The following is a 15,463-nucleotide window of genomic DNA, read 5'->3' as shown; positions in this document are numbered from 1 at the left end:
ATGTTGAAGTACACGCAACCACGAGTGCCTGACCACGTTCTCCCACTCTCTCACACTCACACACACACACACACGCACGCACAGACGCACACACGCACACAGTCTGTTTGAGGACTTTACATGCGCTTGCATCATCATCCTTTTAATTGAGCTTCCTTTCCTGTGCCTGTCGCAGCGCTCTCACATTTCTTCTCTTCTCTTCAGCAGTCAGCTGCACACTCCTCCTCCTCCTCTTCATCACCAAGCAAAATAGGTGATGTACATTTATATAAACTGATTAGCATTTCATCCCGGCCTTGGTTTTCTCTTCGCACTAGCGGAGTACAAAGAATCGATAGACACAATGCAGGGGGAAAAGAGAAGCGTGGAGAAATCAATTTGGGCTTGAAGTCAAGGTGAGAATGGCAGTTGCATGGTCTCTTATAAAATCAGCTGCTAGACAAAGTGTGGAGAAGACTGTCTGGGACAGAGACCCAGAGGACATGGCAGGACTCTGCCTCTGTTGTTGGTGTGGATCAATAAGAGGAGACACGAGGGTCGCAGGTGGAGAGGTCTGACTAACCGATATTTTCTTATTTCATTTTCTTTTGTATGCAGTACTAAAATTGAGACACAGGTCATATTTTAATCTCCAATCCTAACTTGTCCACTGCAGACTGCCCAGACTGGTTTGGTTTTCTCTTTGAGGTAATTTCTCTCTGCCAGTGCAGCACAAGTGAGTAGAGGTTACAAAAAAGGGGGACGCAAGAAACAAAAACAAAGAACATTCCTCACGACATTTCAGGGGAGACAAACAACCACAGCTAAAGTAATGACTCAATTTTAGTGCATTTCTCACTTTACCTCGCTCTTCCACTAAAACTCTGGAGAGTATTAGTCATCTGTGTGTCAGGTGGAGGAAGTCTGAACGCATTTCAAAGAAGATTTAAACTTTTTTGTGTAGAAAAATGTCCATGCATTTGAAATTGAGGGAGAAAAAAAACAGTGAAGTTCATTAAGATTTATTCATATGAAAATAATATAACAATAATAAGAACATAAGACAGGTTTTAAACTGCATTAAGAGGGACTGTGTGCAGTGTAATACCAAGGGCTGTCCCTGAATAAAAAACATTTTATTCGAATTTGAACAGATACAGGATTTGTGCTCTTTGAACACTCTGAAACAGCAATTTGTTAAATTGATTTCTGACAGGGCGACTTCTGCAAATGAATGCAGTCATGCAAAGTTTTTTTCTTTTTCTTTAAATTCCAGTGCTTGTAGCATTGTAGCAATACATATCTGTGAACATTTTTGTGATTTTTGCAGATAACTCTCCAGGAAATAACTCTTTAAATATTGAAAATAAAAATAAAACAAAAAACAAAAAAAAACAGCCCAGCTTCATTTTACTAACTGACTAATAATGGGCTATCGCGCTAGTTTCATATTTGAGTGTATTTCTTATAATATTATGTCCATCACAACATCAAAACACCTATTCAGCATCCTATTCCATACCTACTGTAATCTTCTTTAAAAGGTGCATCAAGTGATTCTTCCTGCCCCGTAGCACAAAATAACTGTGACATAAAGTCTAACCTAGTCGGAACACCTTCCCCAGAATCCTCTTTCAGCCGGCATCACAAGACATTTCACTCTTAAGCCCAGAAAGCAAATAACAATGCAGTTTTATTATTTCATAAGTTTAAATGTATATATTAGATATATTCCCTCCTCACTATCGGTGTCTGACTAGTCTCTGCTGTGACAGCGTGACTCCCTGCTGTTGTCACTGTAGCTGTGCCGGAGACACGTCTATGCTATTTAATTTCTTGGCTGCTAATAGAGGTCAATACAAGTCATGTTTCGCTTAACGCCCCATTTAACCTTGAACAGCGTTGCAGTTCAGTTCAGCTTGACCAGAAAAAGGTGGTCAGAACAACGTGTTAATGCCTGCTAAATGGTTTTAGAAGGTACAAGAGGATCCTCGGTCCTCGCTGGCAGGTACATTATAAGGAATGTGCTTCTAACGTGTAATCCTTGATTGTCGAACACTGACCTACCTAGCTACTGCTTGTGTTGGTGTCAGTAAAGTGCAGACAAACTGTGGGCCGACAATTTTTTATTTATTTATTTTTTTTATGAACAACTTCAAAAAAGCAGGGTTGTCCCAGCAGCTCGGAGCTTAGTAATTAAGGGGTTAAAAGGCTGATGTGATTTAGGCCCATGAGAGGTAGCTGGCCTTGTGGTTATTATACTGAAGTGTCAGAATTACTAACGTGTGTGGGTGGAACCACTGACCAGAGAAAAAGAAATGGCACGCTCATCTGCCACTTGAATGTTGAATCAGAATAAAGTCTGACTGCCAGAACACTAAGAATTACTGAACTGCTTATTATCGTCATGAAAACTGCTTATACCACCTCTGTTCAGAATTTAGCTTCAGTTATTTCAAGAGAAATTACAGAAAAACGTTCCACTCTTTCTACTTTCCTCTGAAGGAAGGTGCACCTGCTATATATTCTTTTGTATTTTCAGATTTCTCACCGCATGATTACCACGTACAAGGGGTCTATTTGGTCCACTGTGTATGTGCTTGATATTCTTGTGCTTCCTTTTGCGCCTTTATTATAATAAGTAAGTTCTAGAAATTCACTCCATGCGGCGGATGTGGACAGAGGGGAGGCTGTGTGCGGGTGCAGATGTACAGTCCTCGGCCACCTGCAGGACAACAAATTCAAACAAACCTGGTAAAGCCCTGCTGAAGCGTTAAAGAGGAGGGTTTGTTTTCGAACTGGTCCAAGTATAATAAATCCTCGACTGTTATTCTCATTAATATGACTCTCCCTCTCAGCTGGTATCCACGTCGATGTCATGACAGTTACACAGTTGTTTCGATCTTTTCAATGATCTCTATCATAGACTTGGAGGGAGAAAGCACAGAACATTCGTCTTGATCCCAGAAGCTGCCGGGGCTGGAGTTTCCATCTGTGCTCAACTCGTCGTCCTCCTCTTCCTCGCTCTCCTCCTCGCAGGACTCCAGGTAGTGCAGACCCAGTGCGTTGATGCCGGAGTCCTCGGAGCTGGACGGAGAGGAGCAGTGGTCCATTTTGGGGCCTTTTATCTTATCCACAGGAGAGGGGTGTTTGTGTTCACTGTACGCCTGCTGGACTGGCTGCACAGGAGCAGGTGCGGGTGTGTGTTGGGTCGGCAGCGAGGGCTTGACTGGTTGCCGAGGCTGAGCGGGATTCTGGGGCAACTGAGGTGTAGCCGGAGCAGGTGGGGGAGGGGTGGGAGGATGAGGCGGTTCTGGTAAGGGGGGCGGGGGGCGCTGCACGTAGCACATCTTCCCGCTGATGCGCTTGACAATGTAGTCGTCCACAAAGAGGTCCGCGATGACGCAGTACTTGGGCGACTCCAAGTGAGGCGGGGACCGGAAGCAGGGGGCGAGCTTCAGGAAGCGCTCAGCCAGAGAGACGGACAGGTCGATGGTGTTGCTGTACTCTGAGCCGACAGGCGGCACGGTTGTGCTGGGCAGCTGGCACACATTGGTCATGGGTTGGTACACGTACTTGCCTAAAGGAGGAGGGAGAAGAAAAAACACATGAACTCATGTTCATTGTTGAGATGTTACTTCATGACAAAGTTCTAAGCTGTGGAGAAACACGGATCATATCTTTTATTCTAAAACTGGTTTACTCGGTATTGTTATATTAACAATGATCAAGTGCCTGCTTGCATGTGAAAGCCCCTCGCACATAGTGACTAAACCCCAAAAAAACATCACCTGACTGCAGTTCCCCTCAGCGCTACAGAGCATTTGAGCATCTTTCAGCTTATTGAGCCACTATTGATCCATTAAAATCCACTGTATACTTCCTGCTCAGCACCAAACAGCTGACAGACTAGCTAGTGAACACAGTGCAGCATTTAGCAGCGAAAGAGACAGATATTCCCTTTGGGAGTTGGTGGAGACCGATGCAGAGTGAAAAGGAGAGAGAATATTAGACTTACTGCTTTCAACAGATCAAAAGAAACACAGCTCTTAATGAATGTTAATGCTGCTCCTGGTTAAAGTGTTTAATATGGAACTGTTTGCTTATATGTTCTTCATGTTATCTTAAAAGATGATAAAACATCTGTGTGTGTTGTTTCTGCTAAAAGAAAAAAAAAGGACATAAAAGGAACACACACACACACACACACACACACACACACACACACACACACTAAATGCAGGTTTAAATGAATAAAACATGGCACAGTATGGAAACATTTGGCAAGAATCTCAGCAGCAGCATACAGTATGTATGCACTCTGAAAACTGCGATTCACTTAATAAAAACAACACGGCGAGAAAAAAAATACAATGTCTAACTTCTTACTCTGTGTCCCTGTTAGCTGTTCTATTATCTGTTGCTCCATGTCAAATTTATATTATTGAGCATTTACATATCAAAATCCCACACTCACTGTCTTCCTGTAAAACATGACACTAGGGGGTATATACTGTATATATTTATCTAATCAAATGTGAACCCATCATATAAAACCACACTTGCCTCTTGGGTCGCAGTATCTCGCAGAGCAACATAGGAGCAGCATAGAGGAGCTTTATAATGATAATGATGATAACAATAGTACTAGTCAGTCTTAACCAGGGACACAATTTCTGAAGATGCCGAACAGTGGGCTTTGAGCATATAGTGTGTCTGTAATAATAAATCATTTCTCCAGTTCTCACATCACAAAGCATATTGTGCTGCCAAAGCGAAAAATACCACCAACATCTGAGGGGGAGCTGCTGCCAGAGTGAAACATAGTTTAAATTTTAGGACATCCAGAGCAGTGCATCAATCATTTTTGACTCTTCAAAACTGATGCAAGGCTGGAATGAGAAAATGATGAAACGGCATGTAGAATTAAGGCCACGCAACAGCGTTTAGGGCTCAGAAATCATGATGTGGAGCTGATTTACATCTGGATTAGAAACACAGTGGATTAGAATGGTGTAATGTACTGTACAGTGTCACATCAATGCTCAAACACATTTGTTCTGGAGAAAGCCCATATTCATATAAAAATGAACAACGCCTTCCGCGCGTGCCTCCCATTCTGGCAGCTCGTGTACTGGTGGTGTGCAAAAATGACTGCTCCCAAATGTTACTCATTGTTTGCAGCCCACTGCCTCCAACTCCGCGCCGTGCTGCTCCTGAATACTGTAGCTCAGATGTGTGTTTAGCTGGCTCCCTGGAGAGAGAGGAACTACAGATGATGACAGGCCTACGCATCACTTCCTCTCACTCTGTGTCCTTGTCTTTTGTTTCACCGGCTGGGGGGGGGGGCGACGACCCATTCAATCAAACTCTTTTCCCAGGTTACAGTGAAACATCAAACTACTTCATGGGGAAGTGGCTCTTCTTTGCATTGCTGAATGGACAAAGAGAGCTTGTAATGCTGATGAAACATTTTTTTTTTAGCACACAATAGAACTAAATCAGCTCCCCGATGTAGCTTTAACAAAATTCATGTGTTCACATCATTACTGAAGACACAAAAATGTATCATCCACCAGTGTGAAGAGATTAAAAGAGGCTGTGACTGAAGCTGGATGTCCGTCTACTTTCTAAACATTGTTAACGCAAAATACAGGAGCAGATGTTGATGCAGACAAAAGGGGGGAAACAGTAGCCGTCCTCTGTTTAATGAGAGAAACTCAATGGTCCATGTTCAGACGGAGACGAGCCCATTCAGGCAGACAAGATGGTGGCAACAAATGAGCGCTAAAGCTGTAGAGGGCAATGTGTTGACATTTAGTTTTTAGCATATTACATCTAATTGCAGTCATCCATCTGGAGTTTGAAATACCAAGAGCAATACTAGGGGACAGACAGATGCATAAGCAAACAGCAAAACAGACAGGCATATGGAGCTAACGCCACACCAACACTGGTTGTCCTCAACAGCCTTGCAGAAGGAACACAGGCTGTCTGTGGATTTAAAAGGTGTCTGCAGAATACAGAATTATTTTGCTCTCAGTTAGAAATATCACTGTGTCTCTTGGCCCCAGGGGACGTTGTGTGCCAGATTAATCTCACTTAGTCTGGCAAATAGCAAGAGAGCAGAATCTTCACGTGAAGCCCAACACAATTTTCTGTTTTTGTTTATGACCTGGACTACATGCTCTAAAATACTCTGAGTTTTCAAATACTCCCTCAGAAATACTATCATCGTTACATACTACATAATTACATAATATTTCACATACTTAAATTATCCTTTATGGTATCCTGTGGAGTTTTTGACCAGTAGTAGTGCTATGGAGCATTTCTTTTTCTTTTTTTTACAGCTGCATTCCTGTTTTATTTGTATCATGCTGATGCACAGGCATGTGGGTGACATGATTTACATTCTTGCCAGCAGTTTCACACTATTCCTCTGATCAACAGCTGGGGGCTATAACACACAAAGAACTGCAGCAATGCGCCAAAGAAAGGCAGAGAAGAAGACAGCAAGCTGGGAAAACATGGATGTACACGATACAGGATTTTAAATATATTAGAAATTGTCTATGACAAGGGAAATACATTAGATTCGTTTAGACATTAGACCTCGAGGATGTGTTTTGGTGAATATCACTGAACTTACATAACTTTTATTTGTTTACAAGATGCTCTACAGGGGACCTTTAATCTAAAATTCCTGTGTAAATATCTTGGTTGCTGCAAATGTCCTATCCTGCATACGTATCAACCGGGAGCAACAATGTACAACATGAATGGCAATAACAATAATCTAAACGAAGCAGGACAAACAAGCTAATGCAGTAGTGTGATGTCCATGTTGCTGTACACTGTCCATGCTGTTCCCTGAGAACTGGAGCCATCAGTAACTGACAGCCAGTGGACACTGTCTGTGCAGCTTTATTGATATTCAGTTGTACTCTGCCCTTCTGTGTTGCCCCAGTGCTGAAGCCGTCGCATGACAATGGCAGCTGTAAGGCGGCCTCTGCCCGCTCTCTCCCTGCCCTGTGTGTCAGTGTGTATGTGCGTGCATTTCCAAACCGACATGGCCCAGATGTCCAAAGAAAAATTTGCCATACTGAAGACTTATAGCCAAATATTAGTTCCTATTTCAGGGTATCTGTATTTTTCTTTCTGTGAATATATCCCAGAAAAGAACAAAACCAACAGGACTTTAGTTCATGTCTCAAGGATTTCTGACTTTCCTACTCCACCTGTACCATTCTGCCCCAAACCCATTATTTCTAACTGAAAAAAAAACATTTTTCCCAAAAAAGAAAGGTTGAATAGGTCCTTAAAACAGCTGGGCACTCTTGTTTTCAGCAACAAGAGTGAAAATACCATGTTTTGTTGGGGAGTAATTTCAGCTGTAGATTAATACCCAAATGGTATTTGGCTCTTGTTTGTTTACACACACAAGGAAGGTGTGTGTGTGTGTGTGTATGTGTGTGTAATTATCATCAGAATAATAATCTATGTCAGGCTTTGTCCACACAGACAAAACTTGATCAGTTTTGGTTTTGCTCTTCTTGTAGGATTTGTTCGCAATAAGAAAAAAAAAAGTAATATCACCAGATTATCCCTTAATAGTGAGGATTAAGAAAACAAATCCACCTTAAATGGTAAGAGACAGCTACTGGTGACGTGTTTAACATTTTTGTCGTCCTTTTTGTTCTTTTACAGTGAATTTCTTTTTCCTCTAGATAACCGGCCAGTCATAGACAGCATGATGTCACAAGACATTTCAAGCCTTGTTATAGTGATGATTGACAGAATAAAAAAAAAATCAGCAACCTGAAGCATCCACAGTAAATGTCAGGGTTTTGAGTCAGTGCCACAGAATTAAACAGTAGGAGCTCCCCTGCAGACCCACCGCTTTACATCCACCATCGTACTGAGACGAATCAAGAGCAAGAGGAATCACACACACAGTGTTTTCCACTGACTGCAGCCTCAATAGAGCAGAATAACACGCAGCCACAGGACATGTTGCACTTTGGGTAAGGTGAGTGACTCTTACTTTTTTCTTCACAGTCCTTCCTTTCACAACGTTAACATGAAATACCACTAAAAGCAACAGGTTCAGTGAGGAGATGTGGGAGATCACTAAGTAAAGGCAATGCAAGTGAGGCTGTTGAACACATCAAACAGGAAATAACAGCTCTTCACTGCAAAAATGTAATTATGAATGCATGAATTCTGCAATTAAAAGCCGTGGAGGTGACCCTCTCCCCTTAGGGAACAAACTTTGCATGTGAAAATACGATGTGAGTTGCCTCCTATCTCCAGAAATAGGAAACTATTTATATATTAGGGAAACTTGGAAACTTAATTATTTTAGTCAGTGTAAGAGTAATTAAACAGTTGGAACGAGGAGATAGAGAACATTATATACGGCCAAAAGATGTTTTTAAAAGACATCTATGGTGAAAAACGAGAGTGCAAGAGGTTAATGAGAAAGCGAGAAAACAAGCAGCTGATTCCTACAAAGTTACAGATCGCTCTGTAGAGGAAGCGAGTACAGTGGAGGAGGAGTGAGGAGCGCCAACTCCTCTGCTACCACCCCTGTCCATCTCGCAAGCCTCCTCTGCTCTCTCCTGCGCCTGTGGCCAGCCGACAACTGTACACTCTGGTTTAATGCTGGAGATAGTCTCTCTGAATAATGCAGCATGGAGCCCATCCGTCTCTCACTCTCATTCACAGAGCTTCGACATCACTCCGTCCAAATCTCAGCTCTGCCCTTCACGACTCAGACTGCAGCTGGAAGGAAAATACTCAGAGACTGAGGTTCCTTGTTGACAAACTCAACATGTAGTCAAGATGAATGAGCACGACTGTCTCTCACAGATTATGGCATTTTAATATCGGCTTATATCAAAGCCTCAGTGGGGACTGAGTCATTAACAGCCCCCTCAGTTGGATTTTTTTGTATGTTTGAGCCAAAACCAGCAGTCTTCATGTGCAGACTGATAGTCTAAATGCACCAAATCAGTTCAAAATAGCATGCTGGCAAAAGCGGATGAACAAAATAAATGATCTTAGCAGATTGTTATCATTCTTCATAGCAGCTGCTGTATCCATTTGGCCGGTAGAAACCGTCCAGTCACACATCCGCTGCTCTTTGTGTTTAAATCTGTCAAACAAAGGGGCTGGAGCTGGGGCAACAACATGAGGTTCAGGTTTCAGCGGAGGGGACGGTCTGACCCAGCATCGTGTGAAACTACTTTCCTGTTTCCTGTTTCGTGCCTCCTGAGGCAGAGGCTGTTCCTGACTTACAGCCAGTTTGAATTCCAATGTTTAGTCTGTCATCATAGTGAAAAAATGCAACTCTCTTAACTGTTTTTCCATTGTTAACATTAAGCTTTGACTCCTTTAAAGGCCTTAAAGGTGCTATGTCACTATTTTAGTTTAAAACTGTTCAAAAATGAACTAAAATTATCAACAGAATGTGAAGCTAGCCCCAAACTCAAGAGGCCATAGTGAGTCACTTTATTCCCCAGTCGGCCTCAAGTCCAACATGAGAGGATGAAGAAGTCGTGCTGCCCAAGGGGCAAGACAGCACTTTGGTGCTAAAGACAAGAAGGGATAGAAATAGAAGCAATACAAGAGTTAACAATGACAGTGCTTTCCACTGCTGGAGAAAGCTCTTGGTAAGTTAAGGAATGAAGTTTGATGCTGAACTTGCAACGTTTCTTGTTGATTGGAGGTAAACAGATGTTTAATCCCAACCTTGGCTATATAGCAATAGCAAATCCTTAGATATAGCACATTTAGAGGAAATATTTTTCCTCAAATCTATCCTACATATCCTATCCTATGTACTGTTGAAGAGTTAGTGGTCACTGTAATCATTTCCCCTGCCAATACTGGCTGTGAAATGATCCCTTCCTAACGCTTTACATTGTAAAAGATGATGGACAAAGTCCACAGTCCTCCATCAGCTGTTTGACCGTAGAAAAAAACAAAAACAAATTTTCATTTTAAGCAACAGACAGTGCCGTGTACTCCAGCTACCGTGAACTGTTGATGCTTTATTGATCTACAGTATCAGTTAATTAGGTAACAGGTTTTTTCACAGTAGACGCTTTGCTTGTTATATAGAAAAGCAAATGTTACCAATAACACTAACAATGGCTCTGGTCTATTCAAGTGTGCCCATTAAATCATGACAGTGAACGAGCATGCAGAATACCAGGACCCTGAGACTGAAGCAGCTGAATAGAATTCAGCCATCATTAATTTCATCCTCTACACATGTGCTTTTCCTACTGTCACATGTCAAAATGTCTTCTAGGAAAATTGTTCAGTCTCTTTGTTAAATGCATAACGGAGGAAGCTAGCAAACAGCTCTGAGCGTATAATTATGACAGCAAACCATCGCAGAAGTAGCGTTTGGATTCAGGACCATACACAGGAAAAACAGCAGATGAAAGGCGAGGCTGTCCACTACCTTTTCAATCCACATTACCACGGCAACAGATCTGCAGTCACCTGTTAGCTTGTCATGAACGAACAAAACAACAATTCAGCGACGTGGGTAATGTATAATTGCATGATAGTTGTCATTCATTCAAACTTGATTTCTTTGTCAAAGTGACCTTGTTCCGTGAAAATATGCACTCTAAAGTTCAGCTCAGAGCTAATATGTGGCTTCAGCTGTTTGAGTGGGCAAAATCAAGTGAGTATATTTTTAAATTACAGTCTTTTTAGAACCAAATTCCTCATCCTCTGTGTTCCCTCGCTGAGCCGTGATGAGGGGATAGTAACACAAACAGGGAACGTGGTATTACATTACGGAAACATGAAAAAAGCTATCCTTTAAAATATAAGAACAGACTTGTTGAACTTTTGTTTTGGTGATGCTCTGCTTCCAACACTCACAGAGCAGCAGTTAAATTGGTCGAAGCGCTGCGGCTCACAAACACGAACAATCGATCAAAAAACATCCCCTCGGGCCTGTGCTGACAATATATTGATCCTTTAATAATAGGTGAAGCTTTTTATGATTCAGCGCTGCAGTAAATTTTCAGTTGGTCCCCGAATCAATCAATAAAAGGTCAGAGCTTTATCCAATAAGCCTCCATATTTCCCTTTAGAAAGATTTGCAAGCTCCAGCTGCAAGGTGTGACAGATGAGACTGCAGAGGAAGTCTGACAGGCAGATCCTACTTTCTCGTATCTACAACAGAAGTACAAGTTCGTACGTACAAAATTAGAGCTGACAGACTACGAACAGACTGACAAGACTGCTCAGGAGTCATTAGACTTTGTTGGATTTCCTTAATGAGTAATTCATTGCTCTGTCTGGTAATTGTAATCAGTTAGTAGAGGATGAAGAGACAGCAAAAAAAAAAAAAACCCAACATTCAGACCAGGTGGTTCGAGTGCTGCTGTGAGCAAAAACTCTCATCAGACATGACATATTGGCGGTGACACTAAACACAGCTAATTACCACTAATGAGAGGCTTGGACTGATGTTGTCACCAGCTGGGAACATTGCCTCCTCCTACATTCAATTCCAGTTTTCCCCATTTTCTCAGCCAAAGTTTTCAACAAAGCTACAACTAAGTAGTAATTGCTGGAAAGAATTAAAGAAACAAGATTGATGGGTTTTTTTTTTGTTGTTGCTGTTTTTTGTCACTTTTGGTGAACTCTGTGAACACAAACCAGCATTCTGAAGCTGTACAGTTTGCAAGCTAGGAATTAAGTCATGGGTATCTAATTACTCTATACTGTTCTACAGGTAAGGAAACAGAAATAAATTGTTTTTGAGAATTTCAATTCTGAGCCCAATGACCTTTGGTATTTGTCTCCCTGGAAACCTATTTAAAAAATGTCATTAAAAAGGCAGAGTAGCAAGGCTCCCTGTGGTGAATGCACGATGATCAGCTTCAGAACATGTTTATTCTCTAGGCGACAGTCATAGGCATATTCAAAATGAAAAAGCGGACGATATAAGGGCGTAACAACATGTCACTGTTTTGAATCCAGCGTTATTATGCATCTCTAGAAAGAAGGGTGTGAGCCGAGGCAGCAGAGCAGGCGGGCATTGCATTCAGAAGCACGCTGCTATACTTTTCTCTGTGGGTGTCCTGGTTCTGCCTGATTCAGCAGTCTGAGCTGGTTTACGCTCACTGTGGCGCATGCAAGGGAGATCTGTGAATTACAGTGGAAAGAGATGTGAAGGTGAGAGGCCCCATTGTGATGTGGCTGTCTCTTTCTTCTATAGGAAAACGAGCCTGAATTATATAATGGGTACAAAGGTCTCCATGTTCATTGCACAGCACCTTTTCAGTAGGAGCCATGAATAATTCAAAGCGGAGAGGAGGAGCAAGTCTAAATGTTTACAAATGATGTAACACTGAGCAGACTTTGCAGAGAATCACAAATCCCGGATGTGGCTCATAATAAACACTGGACAGAATTCATCATTTTTCTGCCACATTAGATGTTTCAAATCACTTGGCTCGTTCTGAACGAAGGCGGGCATCTAAATCCAATGATTACATGGCAAAGATTACAATGTGACTTCTGCAGTTGCACACTATAAGCCCCGACTGACTGGTGCAGAGTGGATGGCGATTGTGTTTTACACTGATCTGAGGATTTTCAGGGCAGCCGGCGACGGGGGTAACGTAGGGCAGCACAAATAAACGGACATCCTGTCAGGTTCAAGCACAGCTATTGGGATTCTGCGGTGGTGTCAAAGTGTCAGGTCGAGAAAGGTTCAAATGGAGAGAAAATGTCCGAGGTACACGGGTGTTGAAATTGCCACTGACACTTCTGTGTCAAGTGCAAAGGAAATTGTCCATGTTTAAGTGGAGCTGCAGCCCTGTGCTCTACCAGTACAGGCAATTTAATAGTCAATATAAATGCTATTACTATAATACTATAGAGTTCAGTTAATATCGCCGCAAATGTGGCCCGTGACCAAACAATAGAGATTGATTTTGTCATTTTTGGCTGCTTGACATCATCTAAACATGTCAAGTTATTGTGGCCAAAAGTAGAAAATCTACTTTAAAGGACAATGCTGGTGTTATTTCACATTTCACACTCTCCATGTCAATAAATCCCATGGAAAAAATAAACAAAACATACACAAAAAATAGTGTATGTTAGTTCATCTTCATTTCTGGCATCACTGTGCTGTCTGTAGCCCAAAGACCATTCCTTCCTACTGAGGATCTAAGTCTTTACTTTTGGGTCATGCATATTTAGTTTCATCGGTAAATGTCACTAATAGAGGAATAAATAGCAGGGACTATTTTCAGCTGTGGATTAATACAGATTTGGTGCCCTTGTGAGTGTTTACAAAGGACATCTGTGGGGTTGAACAAACCAGAGTGCCCATGTTCAACGTAATGAAGGAATGATGTGTTTTTTATGGTTTCTGAACAACAATGAAGGTCTGTGGCACAGAAGAATACGCTGGACCAGGCCTTAGCTAAAGGGACAGCACTTTACTTGTCATTGGTATCAGTGCATTGTTGGGTTTTTTTGTCTTTACATTGGATTTGTTGACACAAAGGAAAATACAGAACATCACAAGACTTTAAAAGCAGAAATGAAAGTGGTGATTCATGTGTGTGATGTCAAAATGTAAGTCATGAAGTATTTTCAGTAATGGTGAAGTAAAGGAAGGTTGACAGGTTTTTTTTTTTTTTGGGTGCGTGCGTGAGGGTGCGCACTTCTTTTGATGTTTTTTTGGAAAATATACACCTGTGCTCTCACATTGACGACTGATACGATGTGTGTTGACTCTCTTTTGAAGGACCAGGTCTTAATAAGATGTAAAACAGATGGATTATAACCAGGAATGGATAAAGGCTACAAGCCCCATTCCTACTTGGAGTTCATAAAAAAAAGTATATATATATATATATATATATATATATATATATAACTATGAAGTTTGACTTCGATATTGTTGCAATGAATAGAAACAATACTGTAAAATGTGTTTTAAAGTTTTTAGGGAAAATGAAATAACACCACTGGAGCAGCAAATGTTCCCGTTGAGCGCGTCTGAGGGCTCAGCCAACCTTTACATAACCTCTCATAATGACTCACATTAAACCTTTTGTAACAGCTTATCAGAATCTGCCACATTCTCCTCTTTCTTCCAGTCGATACACATACGAGTGTGATCTTATAGTGAATTAATGCTACTGCATTTATAACATGGCCGTGAGCACCAAATATCCCGTGTATTTTGCCATTATAGAGACAGTGTGATAGATTTCTGGTAAAACAGAGAGCTATTAAACAATGTAACACAAACTTACAGTGACACCAGCCCAAGTGGCAGCACCAGTGCAGCTTGAAGCACTTCCCGTGGCTGTGCGTAGCGCAGATGGAGAGTCCATCACAAGGCAGGAAGTCTGGTCTCCCCGCGCAGCTCTTGGCCAAAGCCTGCGCCTCGTCCAACTTCTCACTCTTCGGACACTTCTGTGCTCCCGAGGCGGCCATGCCAACATTTCCTGGATCAAAAAAAAAAAAAAAAAAACTCACGAAACGCACACAGCCTCGTCCGAGTAAACTACAACATAACCGTGAGGGACTGAGCCGAGGTTTTCCGGTCCACGTAGCCCAGGAAGCTTTTCAGCTGGAAGACGGACGAGAGAGAGAGAGAGAGAGCGAGAGAGAGACGGTGTGGGTCTGTGTGTCCAGAACAGCAGCTGGGTTAGTGCTCATACGAGGAAGAGCGTCAGTTGGCGAGGTGTAATGTCAGATTCTCAGCCTCCCGTGGTCGTGATCCACACATCTCTCCATCCTCCCCTCGCGTCGGGAAAGCTCCTCTGTGTGCGCTGGTGACGCGCGTACGGAACAACGGCGCGCATCTGAACTTCATCACACAACGGGAGGAGTCCACGAACACAAAGCCAGCTGCTCTGCGCACTTCAAACACACACCCAGGCTTTCATCAGTCCCTCTAAAAAACTTCAAAACACCGGGGTCTGGATCCGAAATGAATACATCCTCCGAATAACCCCCCAACATATTCGCCCACTGGCAATTTTCTGATAATATTCAAATTATAGCATTTTAGTAATAATCGATAGTTTTAAAAGATTTTTTTTTAATCATATTTTGGTCTGGCACTAACCTTTCACTGAAACAATGACATATTTAAGAAATGATGTAGGCTAGTTGCAGGCAGAAATGAAGCACACTTCTATGTTGCAATTTAATCCAGCTGCTCAGTCTGGAGCCTTCAGCCGCTAGGTGGCAGCCCTAACATCTGCTCACAGCCGGGCGTGAGATTGACTCGGGAGTGAGCCATTGATTTATATAAAAGTAGCTGAGAGTCGTGTGTGTGTGTGTGTGTGTGTGTGTGTGTGTGTGTGTGTGTGTGTGTGTGTGTGTGTGTGTGCGTGTGCCTCAGCTCTCCTCTGTCACCGCTGCAGCTGAGTCAGCAGAAAACAGAAACCTCAGACACACACCACAGGAAGAA

The 15,463-nt window shown here is 42.2% G+C and overlaps 1 protein-coding gene across 1 annotated transcript; it reads right to left on the bottom strand.

Annotated features, from left to right (window-relative positions):
• Positions 1 to 985: 985 nt before the first annotated feature.
• zgc:162707 (UPF0524 protein C3orf70 homolog B) lies at positions 986 to 15,327 on the bottom strand. The gene is made up of 2 exons (XM_023401232.2): positions 14,295 to 15,327; positions 986 to 3,559 (listed from the first exon to the last, which is right to left on the bottom strand). Exons 1-2 carry the CDS (start codon positions 14,476 to 14,478, stop codon positions 2,865 to 2,867), a joined length of 879 nt encoding a protein of 292 aa, XP_023257000.1. The 5' UTR covers positions 14,479 to 15,327; the 3' UTR covers positions 986 to 2,864.
• Positions 15,328 to 15,463: the final 136 nt, after the last annotated feature.

This window comes from Seriola lalandi, unplaced genomic scaffold, assembly GCF_002814215.2.
Source record: "Seriola lalandi dorsalis isolate HSWRI2012SDOR001 ecotype SW California unplaced genomic scaffold, Sedor1 jcf7180002053538, whole genome shotgun sequence".
In the NCBI taxonomy this organism is placed as follows: Eukaryota; Metazoa; Chordata; class Actinopteri; order Carangiformes; family Carangidae; genus Seriola; species Seriola lalandi.
Note: the sequence above shows the minus strand (reverse complement) of the source record. Positions and strands in the feature narration are given on the sequence as shown.